Source organism: Arachis stenosperma, chromosome 8 (genome assembly GCF_014773155.1).
Source record: "Arachis stenosperma cultivar V10309 chromosome 8, arast.V10309.gnm1.PFL2, whole genome shotgun sequence".
Classification (NCBI taxonomy): domain Eukaryota; kingdom Viridiplantae; phylum Streptophyta; class Magnoliopsida; order Fabales; family Fabaceae; genus Arachis; species Arachis stenosperma.
In genome coordinates this window covers 35,129,893-35,145,145 of record NC_080384.1, presented here as the reverse complement: position 1 = coordinate 35,145,145, position 15,253 = coordinate 35,129,893, and the positions used below count along the sequence as shown (strand labels likewise).

Below are 15,253 nucleotides of genomic sequence, written 5' to 3'. Positions count from 1 at the left end.
TTAGCATAGTTTCTTTTTGTGAGGATCAAGTTTTGATCGATGACCCAGGCAGGGAATACAAAATTATATTTCAGACTTAAATGCTCTTCCGTTGTGCTAACTTATTTTAGCCTATAGTTCACATTACTTGATCATGATTTTTACTGTGCTGTGTCTTGCAGGGTATGTCTAAAACGAGCTCAACCATTATGTGCTTATTGAATGAGCCACACTTATATAGGCCATTAGATTTTATTAGATAAAAATCAAAGGCTAATATAAAACAAGAGCATTGATGGACTCTAATAAATATAGAATATCATAGTACATAAATAAATGTTTTAAATGGCAATATTTTAATACACAATACTTTAAACGACAACAAAATCTTTTATTCTTAAATAATTAAATATAAAATATATGAGTATTTTTTATTTATTAAAATTAATTATTACAAAAAAAATTTATAATATTAAAAAATTATGTTAAAATAATATTTTAAACTATAACTAACATAAAACTATAAAAATAATAAAATCATTAAAATTTATTTTATATTACTTAATAAATAATTAGATTATTATATTTAAAATTTATTAACTTACTACTTTTATTAAAGATACTATTATATAGCATAATTTTTTATAAAAATATTTTTAAAAAATAATTTATTTAAAATATTATATATAATACATGAAAATATTTTTTTTATTTTTTAATTTTTTTTAGAAAAACAAAATAAATAATATAATTTTAAATACATACCTAAATAAAAAAATTAATATTTTCATGTATTATATATAACGTTTTAAATAAATTTTACTTTTACAAATATTTTAATAAAAAATTATATTATATAATAATATATTTAACAAAGTAATTGGTTAATAAATTTTAAATATAATAAACTAATTATTTGTCAAGTAATATAAAATAAACTTTATTTATTTTATATTTTTATGTTGTAGTTTAAAATATCATTTTAATATTATAAAAAAATTTGTATATAATAATTAATCTTAATGAATAAAAAATTTATATTTTTTGTATTTATATTTTATATTTTTTAAAATAAATTTTTTTTATCTTTATATAATAAAATATGTGAATATATATATATATATTATGGGTGGTAAAACGGGTCGAACTCGCTAAAAAATATGGGTTGGGTTAGAATTTGAAACCTGTCAAATTAAAAAAATTCGCTAAATTATGTATATATGTTCTAACTTCTAATTATGTGACTTTATTTATTTTATTTTATAATTTCGTATATATGTTCAAATTATGTGATTTATTTTTTAAAATAAAAATGGTTCTATTGACAAATATTATTTTAAACAAATTTATTGAAGTTAAAAATTTTAAAAATAATAATAAAAGTTATATTATAATTTGACTATTTTTTATTTGTAATTAATTGTTTAATTATTATTTTTTAGTTAATTTTAATTAATTTTATTTTTCAAACAAAAAACAAAGTCAAACGACTAGTATTTTGTACCCACTTTAGTTGGCAGGGCGGGCTGGCCCGTCAGCCCGTCCCGCTTAAGGTGCGGGCCTAGGTGAGGCGGGGCGGGTTGGGGCGAGCCGGCCCGCATTGCCACCCCTAATATATATATATATATAGGGGTGGCAAGCGGGGAAGCCCACCCCGTCCCGCCTAGTGAGGCGGTCCCAAAATCTTAGCCCTCCTCGCCTAACGGCAGGCATAGCCTGCCAAATATCCTCTTTTTTTTTTTACTTTTAACTATTAAATAATATATATATAAAGGCATAAAAAATCTCTCCTATTTTTTACTTTTAACTATTATAATTTCTAAAAGTATAAACAAATTATAATTTTTATATTCACAAATATTAAAGTCTTTGTAATTATAAATATCTAATAAATATAAATATAAACCAAGTTTTCATCCAAAGCATAATTATAAATATTGTTCCCAAAGTAAAATAAACATAATCTAAAACATAATTATAAATATTGTCTCTAAAACAAAATAAATATAATCCAAAACACTCAATTTTCATCTTCATTCTCTTGTAAGTTAGGTTGGGAGAAGTTGGATTTTGGCAAAAAAAAATTGTAAAAATACCCCTTGCTAAAAATAATAAGCCCGGCGGGGAAACCCACCCCGCCCCGCCAAAACGCGTGGTTTAAGCGGTGCGAGTTAGGCGGACTTTTGCTATTTGGCGGTCCCAATTTTTCAGCACAACCCGTTTTTTTTTGGCGGGTTACGCGCACCGACCCGCGGATTTAGGCCCGTTTGCCACCCCCTATATATATATACTATTTAGTAATTTTTTTTATATATTAAATAATTATAATCATATAATAACATTGAAATCAGAAAACATATTAAATCTATTATAGTATAACTATTTAAAATATCATTTTTATATAATCTTTTAATATTATAAAATAATTTTGCATAAAAATTTTGTGGGTTTGGCAAATTTTTTTAATTTGACCGGTTTCAAATCCTACTCCGATCCACCTTTTTTAGCGAATTCGACGGGTCGGCCCGACGGACTCGATCCGTTTTGCCACCCCTAATATATATTAAGAAGATTACACATATTTTACTATATAAAGGTAAAAACTTTTTGATCTAAAAAATATAAATTAAATAAATACAAAAAATATAAATTTTTTTATTCATTAAGATTAATTATTATGCAAATTTTTTTATAATATTAAAATGATATTTTAAACTATAATATAAAATATAAAATAATTAAAATTTATTTTATATTACTTGACAAATAATTAAATTATTATATTTAAAATTTATTAACTAATTAATTTATTAAATATATTATTATATCATATAATTTTTTATCAAAATATTTGTAAAAGTAAAATTTATTTAAAAAATTATATAAAATACATGAAAATATTAACTTTTTTATTTAGGTATGTATTTAAAATTATATTATTTATTATATTTTTTTAAAAAAATTGAAAAAAATAAAAAATTAATATTTTCATGTATTATATATAATATTTTAAATAAATTATATTTTTAAAATATTTTTATAAAAAATTATATTATATAATAATATATTTAATAAACTTAATTAGTTAATAAATTTTAAATATAATAATCTAATTATTTGTCAAGTAATATAAAATAAAATTTTAATTATTTTATATTTTTATGTTAGTTATAGTTTAAAATATTATTTTAATATAATTTTTTAATATTATAAAATTTTTTTGCAATAATTAATTTTAATAAATAAAAAATACTCATATATTTTATATTTAATTATTTAAGAATAAAAGATTTTGTTGCTGTTTAAAGTATTGTATATTAAAATATTTCCATTTAAAACATTTATTTATGTACTAGGATATTCTATATTTATTAGAGTCCATCAATGCTCTTGTTTTATATTAGCCTTTAATTTTTATCTAATAAAATCTAATGGCCTATATAAGTGTGGCTCATTCAATAAAGACATAATGGTTGAGCTCGTTTTAGACATACCCTGTCTTGCACTGGTTTGCAATGTGCTTAATGTGATAGAAATTTCTTCTAATGCTAACAGGAAAAACCTTTTTGCATTGATTGAATTTAAAAATATGAAAAGAAATGAGAAATAAAAGTAGAATATCTAAAGGAAAAAATTTAGAGACTATCAACTTTATTAAATTCTGATCAACATATAATAACTAAAATAAAGTAAGTAATTTTATATTATTGGATGAAATTTTATACCATTAAAAATATTATTGATGATTATTTAATGGTTATAAATTACAAAAATTATTACACTCCTCTGTATAAAGAGCCCAACATAAAGCTTTTTCAGAAGGACTAATCAGCTAATTCTCAATAAGAAGGCGCATGATCCCATAGACTTCTTGAGAAAATAAAGGTAAACTATGGCTTATCCGGATTTTCATTATATAGATTTAGCTCGTGTTGATTTAGAGCTATATGTAGAGAGATTTCCTTACTCCGTTTTACTGCTGAAGTATGTATTGAAGAATGATGCATAAACATTGACACGACACCAAGTATAATAATACGGGCCTGCTACACATACAAGCCTACAAGCATACAAGTTGGCCCAGTCTAAATGCAACTCACGCGCATGAAGAGAGATAATATGGCGCGTGAAAATCACGCGCTCAACATTCGAACGGTTACGTATGGCAGACTCTTCCACTTCTTCCACTTCTTCCATTTCTCAAGGCGCTTTCAAAACAACGAAACCCTCCCATTTTCGAGCGAAAATCAAAGTTCAAAATATAGAAATCGTAGTTCGAAAACTGCATCAAAACACCATCAAACTCTCCGTGAAGAATCTGAAGAAAAAACAAAGCAACAATACTCAACGTAAGTCGATTAAGATACTGTATATTTTACTTTTCTTCTACGTCGTTCTTCTAGGGTTTACTATTACTCTTGCTTCTTTGTTAACTGTTCTAAGTTCTACGTCGTTCTTCTAAGTTCTACGTCGTTCTCGTTGTTGTTCTAAGTTCTCCTGCTATTTTTGTTGATTTTTGGGGGTTTATTCCGTAGATTCGGGGGTGTAAACTGCTTAACCTTGTAATGTGGCTTGATATTGAAGCATTGTTGAGTGATATCTGACTAATATCTATACGCATGTATCTGAATAATATCTATGGGTGTATCTAACTGTTATCAATGGGTGTATCTTGCGAATATCTTTGGGTGTATCTGACTCATATATATGGGTGTATCTTACTGTTATCAATGGGTGTATCTTTATGTTATCAATGGGTGTATCTGAGTCATATATATATGGGTGTATCTTACTGATCTCTTTGGGTGTATTTTTAGTTTCGGAGAAAATGGCAGCAAGAAACCAAACTAAAGACCTTAAATGTGCCACACATCTCCTGAATGATAAGTTCAGAAACATGACTGAGGAGAAGAAGGCAATTGTGAGGGATCTTGGATTCAGTGCGTTGATGCACATCCCACCACTGAGGGTAGATCACCAACTCTTAAGGGAGCTGGCAAACAACTTCAAACTTGGGGAGAACAAACTGAAGACATGATATGGTTCTTTCCAAATAACCCCAAAAAAAATAGGTGATGCGCTTGGCATCAATGCAACAGGTAATTAGCTCAAAATTATAGATGTATATTAAGTTGTTGCTTGGGTGTATATTAACCTGATGCTTGGGTGTATTTGAACCGACTTGGATGCTTTGTTGTCTTCCTTTTTGTAGGAGATCTATTTCCTGAGAAAGTTGACTATAAGAAACTTTCTGATGATGACAAAATAATTTATAGAAGATTCCAGGGTAAGACCCTCAAAAGTCTTACCGATGAAATGATGGAAATCGGCGTTGGCAACGAAGAGGAACGCCTGATGTTCAAGAGGATATTCATCCTCTACATACAGATGGCGTTCCTTTTGCCAACGACGATAAACAAAATATCGCCCGTGCACCTGGCCCCAATTTTTAAGATGGACGGCATAGAGGAGAGAAACTGGGGGGGGGGCATGTTTTGACCTTCATGATCAAGGGCATAACAGACTATCAAGAGAAGAAGAAGAAGGCAATCAATGGCTGCCTCTTCGCCCGGATGATAATCTACTTTCATCTTTCAAAAAATAAAGGCAAGAACAGGGTTGAAAGACCACCAAAGCCATGGATTGCCAACTGGACTAAGGAGCAGTTGGTGGAAAGAATGAATGCAGAGAGAGAGGAAATTTTGGTGAGTAATCATAATAAGTTGGTGTATTTTATTTACCCGAATGGTGCTAACTAAAATATCTCATGTTTCAGGGGATTGTGAAGTTGGCAGAGACAAGAGAAAAAATGAGAAAAAAAGAAAAAAAAGAAAAAAAAAACAAGAAATAAAAAAAACAAAAAAGGAAGGCGAGCCCAACATCGTCTTCAGAGACAGAAACTACTGACAGTGACACTTCTACCTCTGAGTCTGAGGCTCAAGAAGACTCAGAGGATTCGGGAAGAAAACACCCCGACAAAAAGGGGAAAAAGTAAGTACCATACTTGGGTGTAATTTCTTTTTCGGTTTGGGTGTATTTTGTTTGTCCACGTTGGGTGTATGTAGCTTATTAAGCAGGGTGTGTTTCGTTTGCTGCGTTGGGTGTATATTGTATATTTTGTTGGGTGTATCTCGTGAATTCATTTGGGTGTATTTTTAGTATGTTCTAAATGACAATTGTTTGCCTTCCAGAATGGAATCAAGAAAAAGAAAGCAGAGGCAAGAGGAGTCAGATTCTGATTCAGAATCTGAATCTGAACCAAGTGATGAGTAATGTCCTGAAATTATTACTCTTTTCTTTTGGCTTCTTTATAAAGATTTTGTGTATTAACTGAAGTGTCTTTTATTGACTTATAGGAGCGAAGAATCATCACCTGGGAAGAAGGAGAAGAAAAAGAAAAAAACAAAAACAACTCCAAAAAAGTAAGCAATTCTTTGGATAAAATTCTGTGATAAAATTAATTTTTCATTTCTGATTGGTACTGTTTTTTTTTCCACCCAGAACACCACAAAAAAAGAAAAAAGTTGTTGTGGAGGATTCACCTCCCGAAGAAGATCAATACTTTGACGGGTACAGTACCTCGTAAGCTATACTACGGTCTATCATCGTAATTATTTTTGTTAACGTCTTATTTTATGAATGTAGTGAGAGATATGAAATATCAAGTGACGAACTTGATGAATGGCTAGGGGAAAACGTTCATAAATCTGCTGCAGAGGGGTATGTCTTGCTGGGCTGTGTATTTGAGATTTTGGTGTCTTTTGTTTACTAATAATTGTATCTTGTTTCGCAGGGACAACCAAGCTGACCTGCGATCGACAGAAGGTCGCTATGTGTCCTCTGAAACGTAAGAAGCTTTATTATTTAATAAAATCTTGTTATCATGATTTGGATGTATTCTGTGAAACAATTTGGGTGTATTTTGTGGATCAAGTTGGGTGTATCTTGTTTACTAAGTTGGATGTATATTTCGTTTGAATAACATGAAATCTGTTTAGACTACCGGCTGTGAACTTGGGAAGTGATGATCCTTCCTCTCAAGGACGCACAGAACAGAGTAGTGTAAACCAGCCGTCTCAGAGCATGTAATTTCTCTTTCAAATAACCGTTACTTTTGTCCTTCTAATAACTTCTACTTCTAATTCTATATATATTTTTTTTAGAAAAAAAAGCCCTTTATTATTTTATTCAAGAAAAAAAAGGCAGCAAAAACAAGCAAAAACTGCAATTATGTAAGTTCTCAAAAAACAAAGCCCGTATTCTTTTTGAATTGTTCGGGTGTATTTTTTGACCTTCTTTGGGTGTATTTTAGGTTGACTCCGAATGATTCGAATATGATGGTTGTTAGGGAACAAACGCCGTCGGAAGCGCTTGCAATGTGAGTTTTCCAAGAATATTTCAACCTTATAACCTTATTATTTTCAAATACGTTGTTAACCTTTCATTTTTATTCTTGTTTAGAGTCCCGATCCAGTTTTTTGTGCCGGCATCCCAGCAAACAACCACTGACGCAGATTCCGAACCAACCCCTATGCTACAGATTGAAGGGGCTAGAGAAACGTAAGAAAATAGTATTGGGTATATATTTATTTAGGGTTTGGGTGTATATTTGCTAACAGTTTGGGTGTATATTCTTCCTGATCGATTTTGTGTAACTGTGCAGCACTCCTGAATCCCCCAAACAACTTCAAGAAACAACACCCAAGCTTCCCCCAGCTCCAACAAAAATGTAAGTTCATTAGACTAAAATCAATCTTTGCTTATCATCCGTATATTCTTATACTTACTCTTATTCTTATACATAATGATGCAGTCATCCAGACGCAGAGGACGCTGCTGCCCTGTTGATGATGGCACGAACAGCAACCTATGTTCCTAAAACAGATCCGGGGATGCCATCATTCAGCCTCGGATTGACAGATTCAAGCCAAGAGGGGGCGTCGACGCAGGAGACAGAAAGGGAAAAATCTCCAGAAACTGCAACTATGCTAGAACAATTAGACAGTTTGGTCCAAAAGTTAGCAAGCAGTGCGTCAAAGGGAAAAGACGAAAGTCCACAAATTCATAGGGAGACTGGGGGAGAAAGTTCTGCAAAGTTTGAAACTCCTGGGGGAATAAATCAAATTCCGGATGATATGAAACAAAAGTGCTACATCTGGGAGACGAGACTGAAGGAAGACGTAGATGGCAATACTAACGAGTATGAGGAGATGTGCACTCTGATTGGCCAAGGAGAATACATTTTGATCAGAATGCACCTTGCATCGCTCCAGGCAAAAAGTGATATAGAATCTCAGGTAATATTAGAATAATATTAATGTTTTTACACCAAAGTCAACTGCAACGTTTATTAATGTAAAATTGATTTCGGCATATATTTCTAGATTGTATCTGCCATCTGCCTCATCCTAAACCAGAAAAATGAAAAGAGGTTTCAGGAACAAATATACTGTCTCCCCCCTGATATTGTGGTAAGTGTTACTTCTACGAACTTTGGGTGTATTTTATGCTTTGATTTGGGTGTATTTTGTGCTTTGATTTGGGTGTATGTTGTGTATTTTCGGTTTTTCATTTCTTGTATCGCAATTCTTGCAGAGCATGGCACTTTCGGATCACCCAAGGGGGGAATTCATATCCCCGAAAACGAACAAAGAATTCAGGGTGGAAGCCTACCCGAGTTTCATTGAATACATAGATAGAAAAAAATTAAGTTCGCATCCATATGTAAGTTTTCGTTTCCTAAATTTGTTAGTACGCTTATTTACTTATATGCCAAATAAAATAACAGACTGTTGAAATGTGGCAATCCTTCAGATTTTTGCTCCTGTTTGCCACTCAGGACATTGGTGGTTATGGCTGATAAATACGACAAAGCGGAAATGTCAAATACTTGACCCGCTACACAAAAAAGCTCCAAGCGATGAGAGAAAGGACATTAATAAATTCACTGTAAGTTGCCTCTGTCTTATTTACTTTAATAGATAGCTCTATTTTGAAGGTTGAGTTGGGTGTATATTCCATATTCAGTTGGGTGTATCTTGTCCATTCATTCGGGTGTATTACTGACTTGTTTTGGTATTTAAGGGATATGTATTTTCAAGATTGATAACATATGCCGGCGGGAAACCTCTCGAGAAAGGCGAGAAGGAGAAGGAAATTAAAGCCTCATATGTTAAAATTTCAGGCCAAAAAACAAGGTATAAATTTGTTACTCTGAACATTAAACTTTCCTAAATGAGATTTGTAATTTATTTTCTTCGTTTTCAGCTATGACTGCGCTATCTACGTAATGAAGTGGCTTGAGTTAATAGAGCCGGAAAACATTAAAAAGGGGAAGTATGAATGGGATAATTGGACACAGGTAACTGTCTTTAGAACTATATAACTCTGTATTACTTTACTGAATTAATATTTCTGTTTAAACATAACATACTTTTTAATTGTAGGAGGAGGTGGACCACTATAGAGTGGAGTATGCTTCCCGGATACTATTCAGTGAGATGAATACACAGAGAGATCAGGCAATTAGAGAGAGTAGTGCTATAAGGCTGTCGAAGCCATCCTCTGTATTATTGAGTCCGTTTTGTCAGATTAATTCTGCTGATATAGAAACTGGGTAGTTTGTAAATTGAACAAATGATGTAAATATTTGCCATTTATCAACAACTTCTATTCGATGTATATTTTTTCCGATAGTTAAACTATCTGTGATGGTAAACTGCCTGTGATGTATTCAAAAGCTGTATTATAGGTGGTAAAATATGAAGGAAAAATAAAGGCATATATAAACGTAAATTATAAACTGTTACACCCAATGCAAGTCTAACAATACACCCGGGGTTGAATAAAATATACACCCAACTGTCTGTGCTGTATTCAAGATGAATGAATTACATGTACTAAAATATGAAGAAAAACATCAACTGAAATATACGCCCGTAACCTGTGAATTTTTACAGCTTTTGATCTATATGTATCTATATATGTGTCTATATGTAAATTGTCAATTAACAAAAATACACCCAAAAAAAACAGAGCTTTTACACCCATACTCTTTATAGCTATACACCCAAAGAGTTATCCCCTGCTGCTGGTACCCTGAGCTGATAATTTATAACTTGTCCCTGATATTGGCTGCAATTTGAATGCGCCACTGATGCAGCATCAAACAGGTTTATCTGAATATAACACTCCCGCATTAGCTAAACTATTAACTAGAAAAATAAACTCAATCGCCACAAATTTAAAGAACATTACATTTACCTCGCTTAAAACTTTCGTCTTCTTCTTCTTTGTGGCATTTGCAATCTGTTTCGCGAGCTTTGAACCTAGCCTGTTTTTTGGACGTCCTCTTGTTCGAATCCTTGGTGGGCTTTGAAGCTCGTTAACGGATTCCAAGTTGGCGTCTTCGTGGGATAAAGAAGATGTCCCCTTCCTTTTGGCTTTTAGTGCTTCCATCTCGGCCATGACGTTATTGTACGCACGGTGCAGAATTGCAGTGAGCTCCTCCGATTCGGAGGCAAATTCGCAAATATTTTGCGAACGAAAAACCAATTGGTCGAACCTCTTGCTTCTTGGCTCCATTAGTGGCTCGTCGTGGCTGCTCTTGATGTGTGTGTGTTGCCTCTTTACCTTCTTGCTCCATCGTTCCAGTATGTATCTAGGGGACACTTGACTTACTTGTTCGAAGCTTAACACGCTTAGTGCGTGACGGCACAGTATCCCTCTCGACTCGAATAATAACCATTGGCATTTTACCTCGGCTGCAACTGAGTCGTATGTAACCGCAAACTTGTCGAATATTGAGCTGGAAACTTGTTCTCCGACTTCGTATACTGAATAGCCTAGAGCGGAATTCTTTAATCTGGTGATGCAATTCGCCTTTCCTCTGAATTGGGCTTGGACTTCCCTAAACTTTGCGTGAGTGTACGCATCTTGAAACTGAGCTTCGATGGAGGATTTGGTTGCACACGGTATGACCGTATGAAAATCTGCAGCATCTGATTCTCTCTCTGCTTGCTCCCTGCTTCCGAGGCAATTATCGTACTGTTTGACAAACTGAATGAGCGAGCTGTTCCGGGTGATGTACTTGTTAAAAAATGAATGCATGCTCTCGCTCTTTTGTGTGCTTCTCATCCCTGCCCAGAAGTGGTGATCCAGATAGATAGGAACCCATATGTGACGGTCTTCGTACAGATCTGCATAATACACCCAAACACACACTATAAAATACACCCGAGAGATCGTACAATTTACACCTCAGCTGCAGATTTTAAAAACACATTACCTGAAAGCCACTTGTTGTCCGCAAGACCAAAATTCACCAGAAAATCGTTCCAATTCCTATCGAATGAGTCTTTGCTGTGAGAGTTCCAAACAACATGGCTCATTTGTTGTTCGATATCGGCATGTCCCTTGTACCCGTTTAATTTGCTTGGAATCTTCTTCATGATGTGCCAAATACACCAGCGGTGAACTGTTGTTGGCATACAGGCCTCTAAAGCCCTTTTCATTGATGCGCACTGATCGGTGAGAAACTCTTTCGGAGCGTTTCCTCCCATGCAACGAAGCCAGCATTGAAATAACCATTTGAATGATTCAATTTCTTCGTTCTTCATCAAAGAGCATCCGAGAAGTGTTGACTGACCGTGGTGATTCACCCCGACAAAAGAACCACAGACCAAATTATACCTGAAACGAATTACCATGGTCCAGAATGCAAAATCATTAGGTACACCCCAACAAATGCTTCGAATACACCCAATGAGACAGCCAATATACACCTCTGCTGCGGATTCGTAAAAATAAATTAATTTAGCATCATAAACAGGGACAGTTTGTTACCTGTTTGTATTGTAGGTGGTGTCGAATGAAATGACGTCTCCGAAATACTCAAAGGCGGCTCTGCTTCTTGCGTCGGCCCAAAAAGCCAGCTTAATCGATTGATCCTCCTCGAGTTCGAGCTCAAAAAAGAAATTCGGATTCTTCTCTTTCATTCTTAAGAAATATTTCCCGAATTCCTTTGCATCTTCTTGTTCGGAAACATTCCGCACTTTCCTGGTAATGTAATTCCTCACGTCCTTTTTGATAAAACTTAACTCGCGGAGACCCCCGGCAGCCGCAACAAATGATTGGTAGGTTTTGCTTGGTCTGATACCGGCCTCGTCGTTATTCTCTATCGTACGACGAATGGACATGCTTAGTTCCCTGTGCTGTTTGAGCATCTCTGCTTTGCTTGGACAGCAGGGGTGTGAATGATCCAGCACAACCTTTGAAATGATCCAAGCACCGACATCCTTCAATGTGTGTATATAAATTCTTGCAGGACAGTTTAAACCGGCTGTCGGATTGGTCTTCTCGGTTGGAGATATTTTAGATCTCCATTTTCCCTCTCTGCTACATGTAATCAGTTGATTCTTAATCTCGTTTCCCTTCCTATTTGTGCACCGAACTCTTGTAGAGAAACCTGCAGCCTTGGCGTAGTTCCTGTAAAATTTTCCGGCATCTTCAAGGGTGGTAAAGGTCATTCCGACCTTCGGAACAAGCTCGTCATCAACAACCGAGAGAGGCTGCACAATACACCGTGTCAGAATTGTGAATACACCCATAGATATGATACAAATACACCCAATCATGTCTAATATGATACACCCGAACCAAAACAACTCAACTACAGAATGACCTTTAAAGCCATAAACTGTCAATACACAGGCTGCAGAATACACCATGTCAAAAACTAAAAACACACCCAATCATGTCTGATATAATACACCTGAACAACAACAACTCAATTAAAAATAACAAAAAACCAGTAAAGTGTATATACACCCACACTTCTAGCTAAAATACACCCAAAGAAGAATTGATCTACACCCGAGCGTCTGCTATAAATTCCAGGTAATTAAACAATGTTGAGCAATTTTTAAACTACACAATGCTATACAAATTACTGTAAATCAAACCTCAGGAACTTCGTTAGATCCATAATCCACTTCGCCTGGATTCAACACACAATCTGAGCTTGAAGGATCCATTATCTTCAAAACGAGTTCAAACTTTGATTTCAGAAAACAACAAATCAAAAGAGAAAACGAAGCTCGAGTTGCAGAGAGAGAAAAAGATAACGTAAACGAAGAACATACCAGTGAGAAAAGGAGAGGAAAAGATCGATGGAGAAGAATGAGGGAAGACGCGCGAGAAGAAGAACAAGCAAATCTCAAAATAACGAAAACGAAGAAGGAAACAAATATTTTAAATTTGGAAGTTAGATATACGCGGGATATTATATAGCGCGTGTAATCAACGTACGTGGAGGAGCGCGTATTTTAACTTTATTGTTTAATAAACTTGTAAAGCATACAAGCCCTAATGACTTGTATGCAGAGCTTTTCCGATAATAATATGATATGGGATATATTGAATTATTGATATATGGGTTTAAAATTTTATAAGACACGATACGTATATATATAAAATATAAAATATTTTTTAGATCAAATTATAATAATATTTTAATATTTTATTGATATTAAAATATAAATTAATTTTTTAATTATTTTTTATATTTTATTTTAATTATATAAAGTATTTAAAATATTTTTTATTTTAATAAATAATAATATATATTATTTCTATATTTATTTAAGAATATATATTAAGAATAAGGCGGAACACATTGATACGTGATGGTATTTAAGTATGTTCAAACATATCTAGAGAAGAATTTTTTATTTTCTATTAAGATACGGTTGAACACGGTAGATACAAATATCAGATGAGTATCGATGAGTGTCGTGTCTAAAATATGCCTGACACATAGATATGACAATTCAACAAAGTATCCGTATTTTATAAGTATTGAATCTTAATCTTTTTGGACTTTTTAAACTAGTCACCAAAAAACCCTTTTGTTTAACAAAAAACATCATATGGTGCTTCGTAATTATTTCAATCAATAGAAATTTAATTGCAAACCAAAAAAAATCAAAAGAAATTTAATTTATAGTTTATTGAGACCAAAATAAAAAAAAACTTCTTTGATAAAATTTCTTAAAAAATTAAAAATAATATATTGTATATCAAACAAATAAATATTAGTAATTAGGTCTCAAACTTATATAATTTTTTCTAAATAAGTTTTTTTAATTCGTTAGTTATCATCGCTTTAATTACAATATTACACGAAAATCCCAAAACAAAAAACATTATGTACATGTTCTTGTGCATATAATTATATAAATTATATATTATAATACTAAATTAAATCAATATAATTTAAATTAGTACGGAATAATGTAAATCAAAATTATTTGTTTTGATTTACCAAGAAAAGAAATTCTAAATACAGGAGATATATACTAAATCGAATCAAATTGATTCGATTTACTATATATGCTATATCAATAGTAAATCGAATCTAGTTGATTTGATTTATTACTGAACAGCGCATATATAGTTAATTATTTCTCAAATTATATATTGTATAAATATAGATGGTCATTTTATAATGTATAACTATCTGTTACTTCTAACTCTGAAAAATTTTAAGTTTTAACTCCTATATATGCCATTTTAGAGGACTATACTTTATATTAACTTTTTCAACATCAAAAGTCTAGGTAATGATTCTTTAGATGCTAATGAGTCAAAGGATAATTTTTATTAAATTTTTATAAATCGTTTAATATTCTATTTTAAATTTATAAATTTATAAAAATGTAGATTTTGTAAAATTTAAAATAAAATACAAAAGTTAGACTTCTATTCTTATTCGTTTTAATTTTTTTAATATTTTATTTGAATCTAAATGGAGATATTTTCATATTGACATTTATGTTTTAAAATTAATATAGTAAATGTCAATAGTCTGTTACAAGCACTAAATCGAATCAAGCTGATTCGATTTATTATATATGTGTTATTTAGTAATAAATCAAATAATCAACTATATTTGATTTACTATTGATATATAGTAATTTGATTAGTATATATTTCCTGCATTTCAAATTTCATTCCTTAAAAAATCGAAACAAGTAATTTTAATTTATATTGTTTTCTACTAATTCAAATCATATTGATTCAATTTAGTATTATAATATATAATTCGAATTTAACCAATTCAATTTATATAGATATATGTACAAAAACATGCATGTAACATTTTTGGTTTTAGAACCTTCATATAATATTAATTGGTATTTAGTTTAATGTTGTGTTTTATCCCACCTAATAAGATTAGTTTCAATGCATACATGTGAACTTATGAGATTTATTT

General features: G+C 32.0%; 1 protein-coding gene across 1 annotated transcript; it reads left to right on the top strand.

The window, feature by feature from the left end:
- The first annotated feature begins 6,171 nt into the window (after positions 1 to 6,171).
- On the top strand, positions 6,172 to 8,151 carry LOC130945871 (uncharacterized). Its single transcript, XM_057874566.1, has 11 exons — positions 6,172 to 6,248; positions 6,336 to 6,401; positions 6,481 to 6,561; positions 6,625 to 6,699; positions 6,773 to 6,826; positions 6,978 to 7,064; positions 7,292 to 7,357; positions 7,441 to 7,539; positions 7,643 to 7,708; positions 7,793 to 8,074; positions 8,127 to 8,151. Exons 1-11 carry the CDS (start codon positions 6,172 to 6,174, stop codon positions 8,149 to 8,151), a joined length of 978 nt encoding a protein of 325 aa, XP_057730549.1.
- The last annotated feature ends 7,102 nt before the right edge of the window (positions 8,152 to 15,253 follow it).

What these genes read in the sequence shown, in the direction of transcription:
- LOC130945871 (XM_057874566.1), top strand. Translation starts at nt 6,172, where the DNA reads ATGGAATCAAGAAAAAGAAAGCAGAGGCAAGAGGAGTCAGATTCTGAT. An exon ending in CGCTATGTGTCCTCTGAAAC is followed by an intron (nt 6,827 to 6,977) that starts GTAAGAAGCTTT and finishes AAATCTGTTTAG; the next exon opens with ACTACCGGCTGTGAACTTGG. An exon ending in ATTGAAGGGGCTAGAGAAAC is followed by an intron (nt 7,540 to 7,642) that starts GTAAGAAAATAG and finishes GTAACTGTGCAG; the next exon opens with CACTCCTGAATCCCCCAAAC.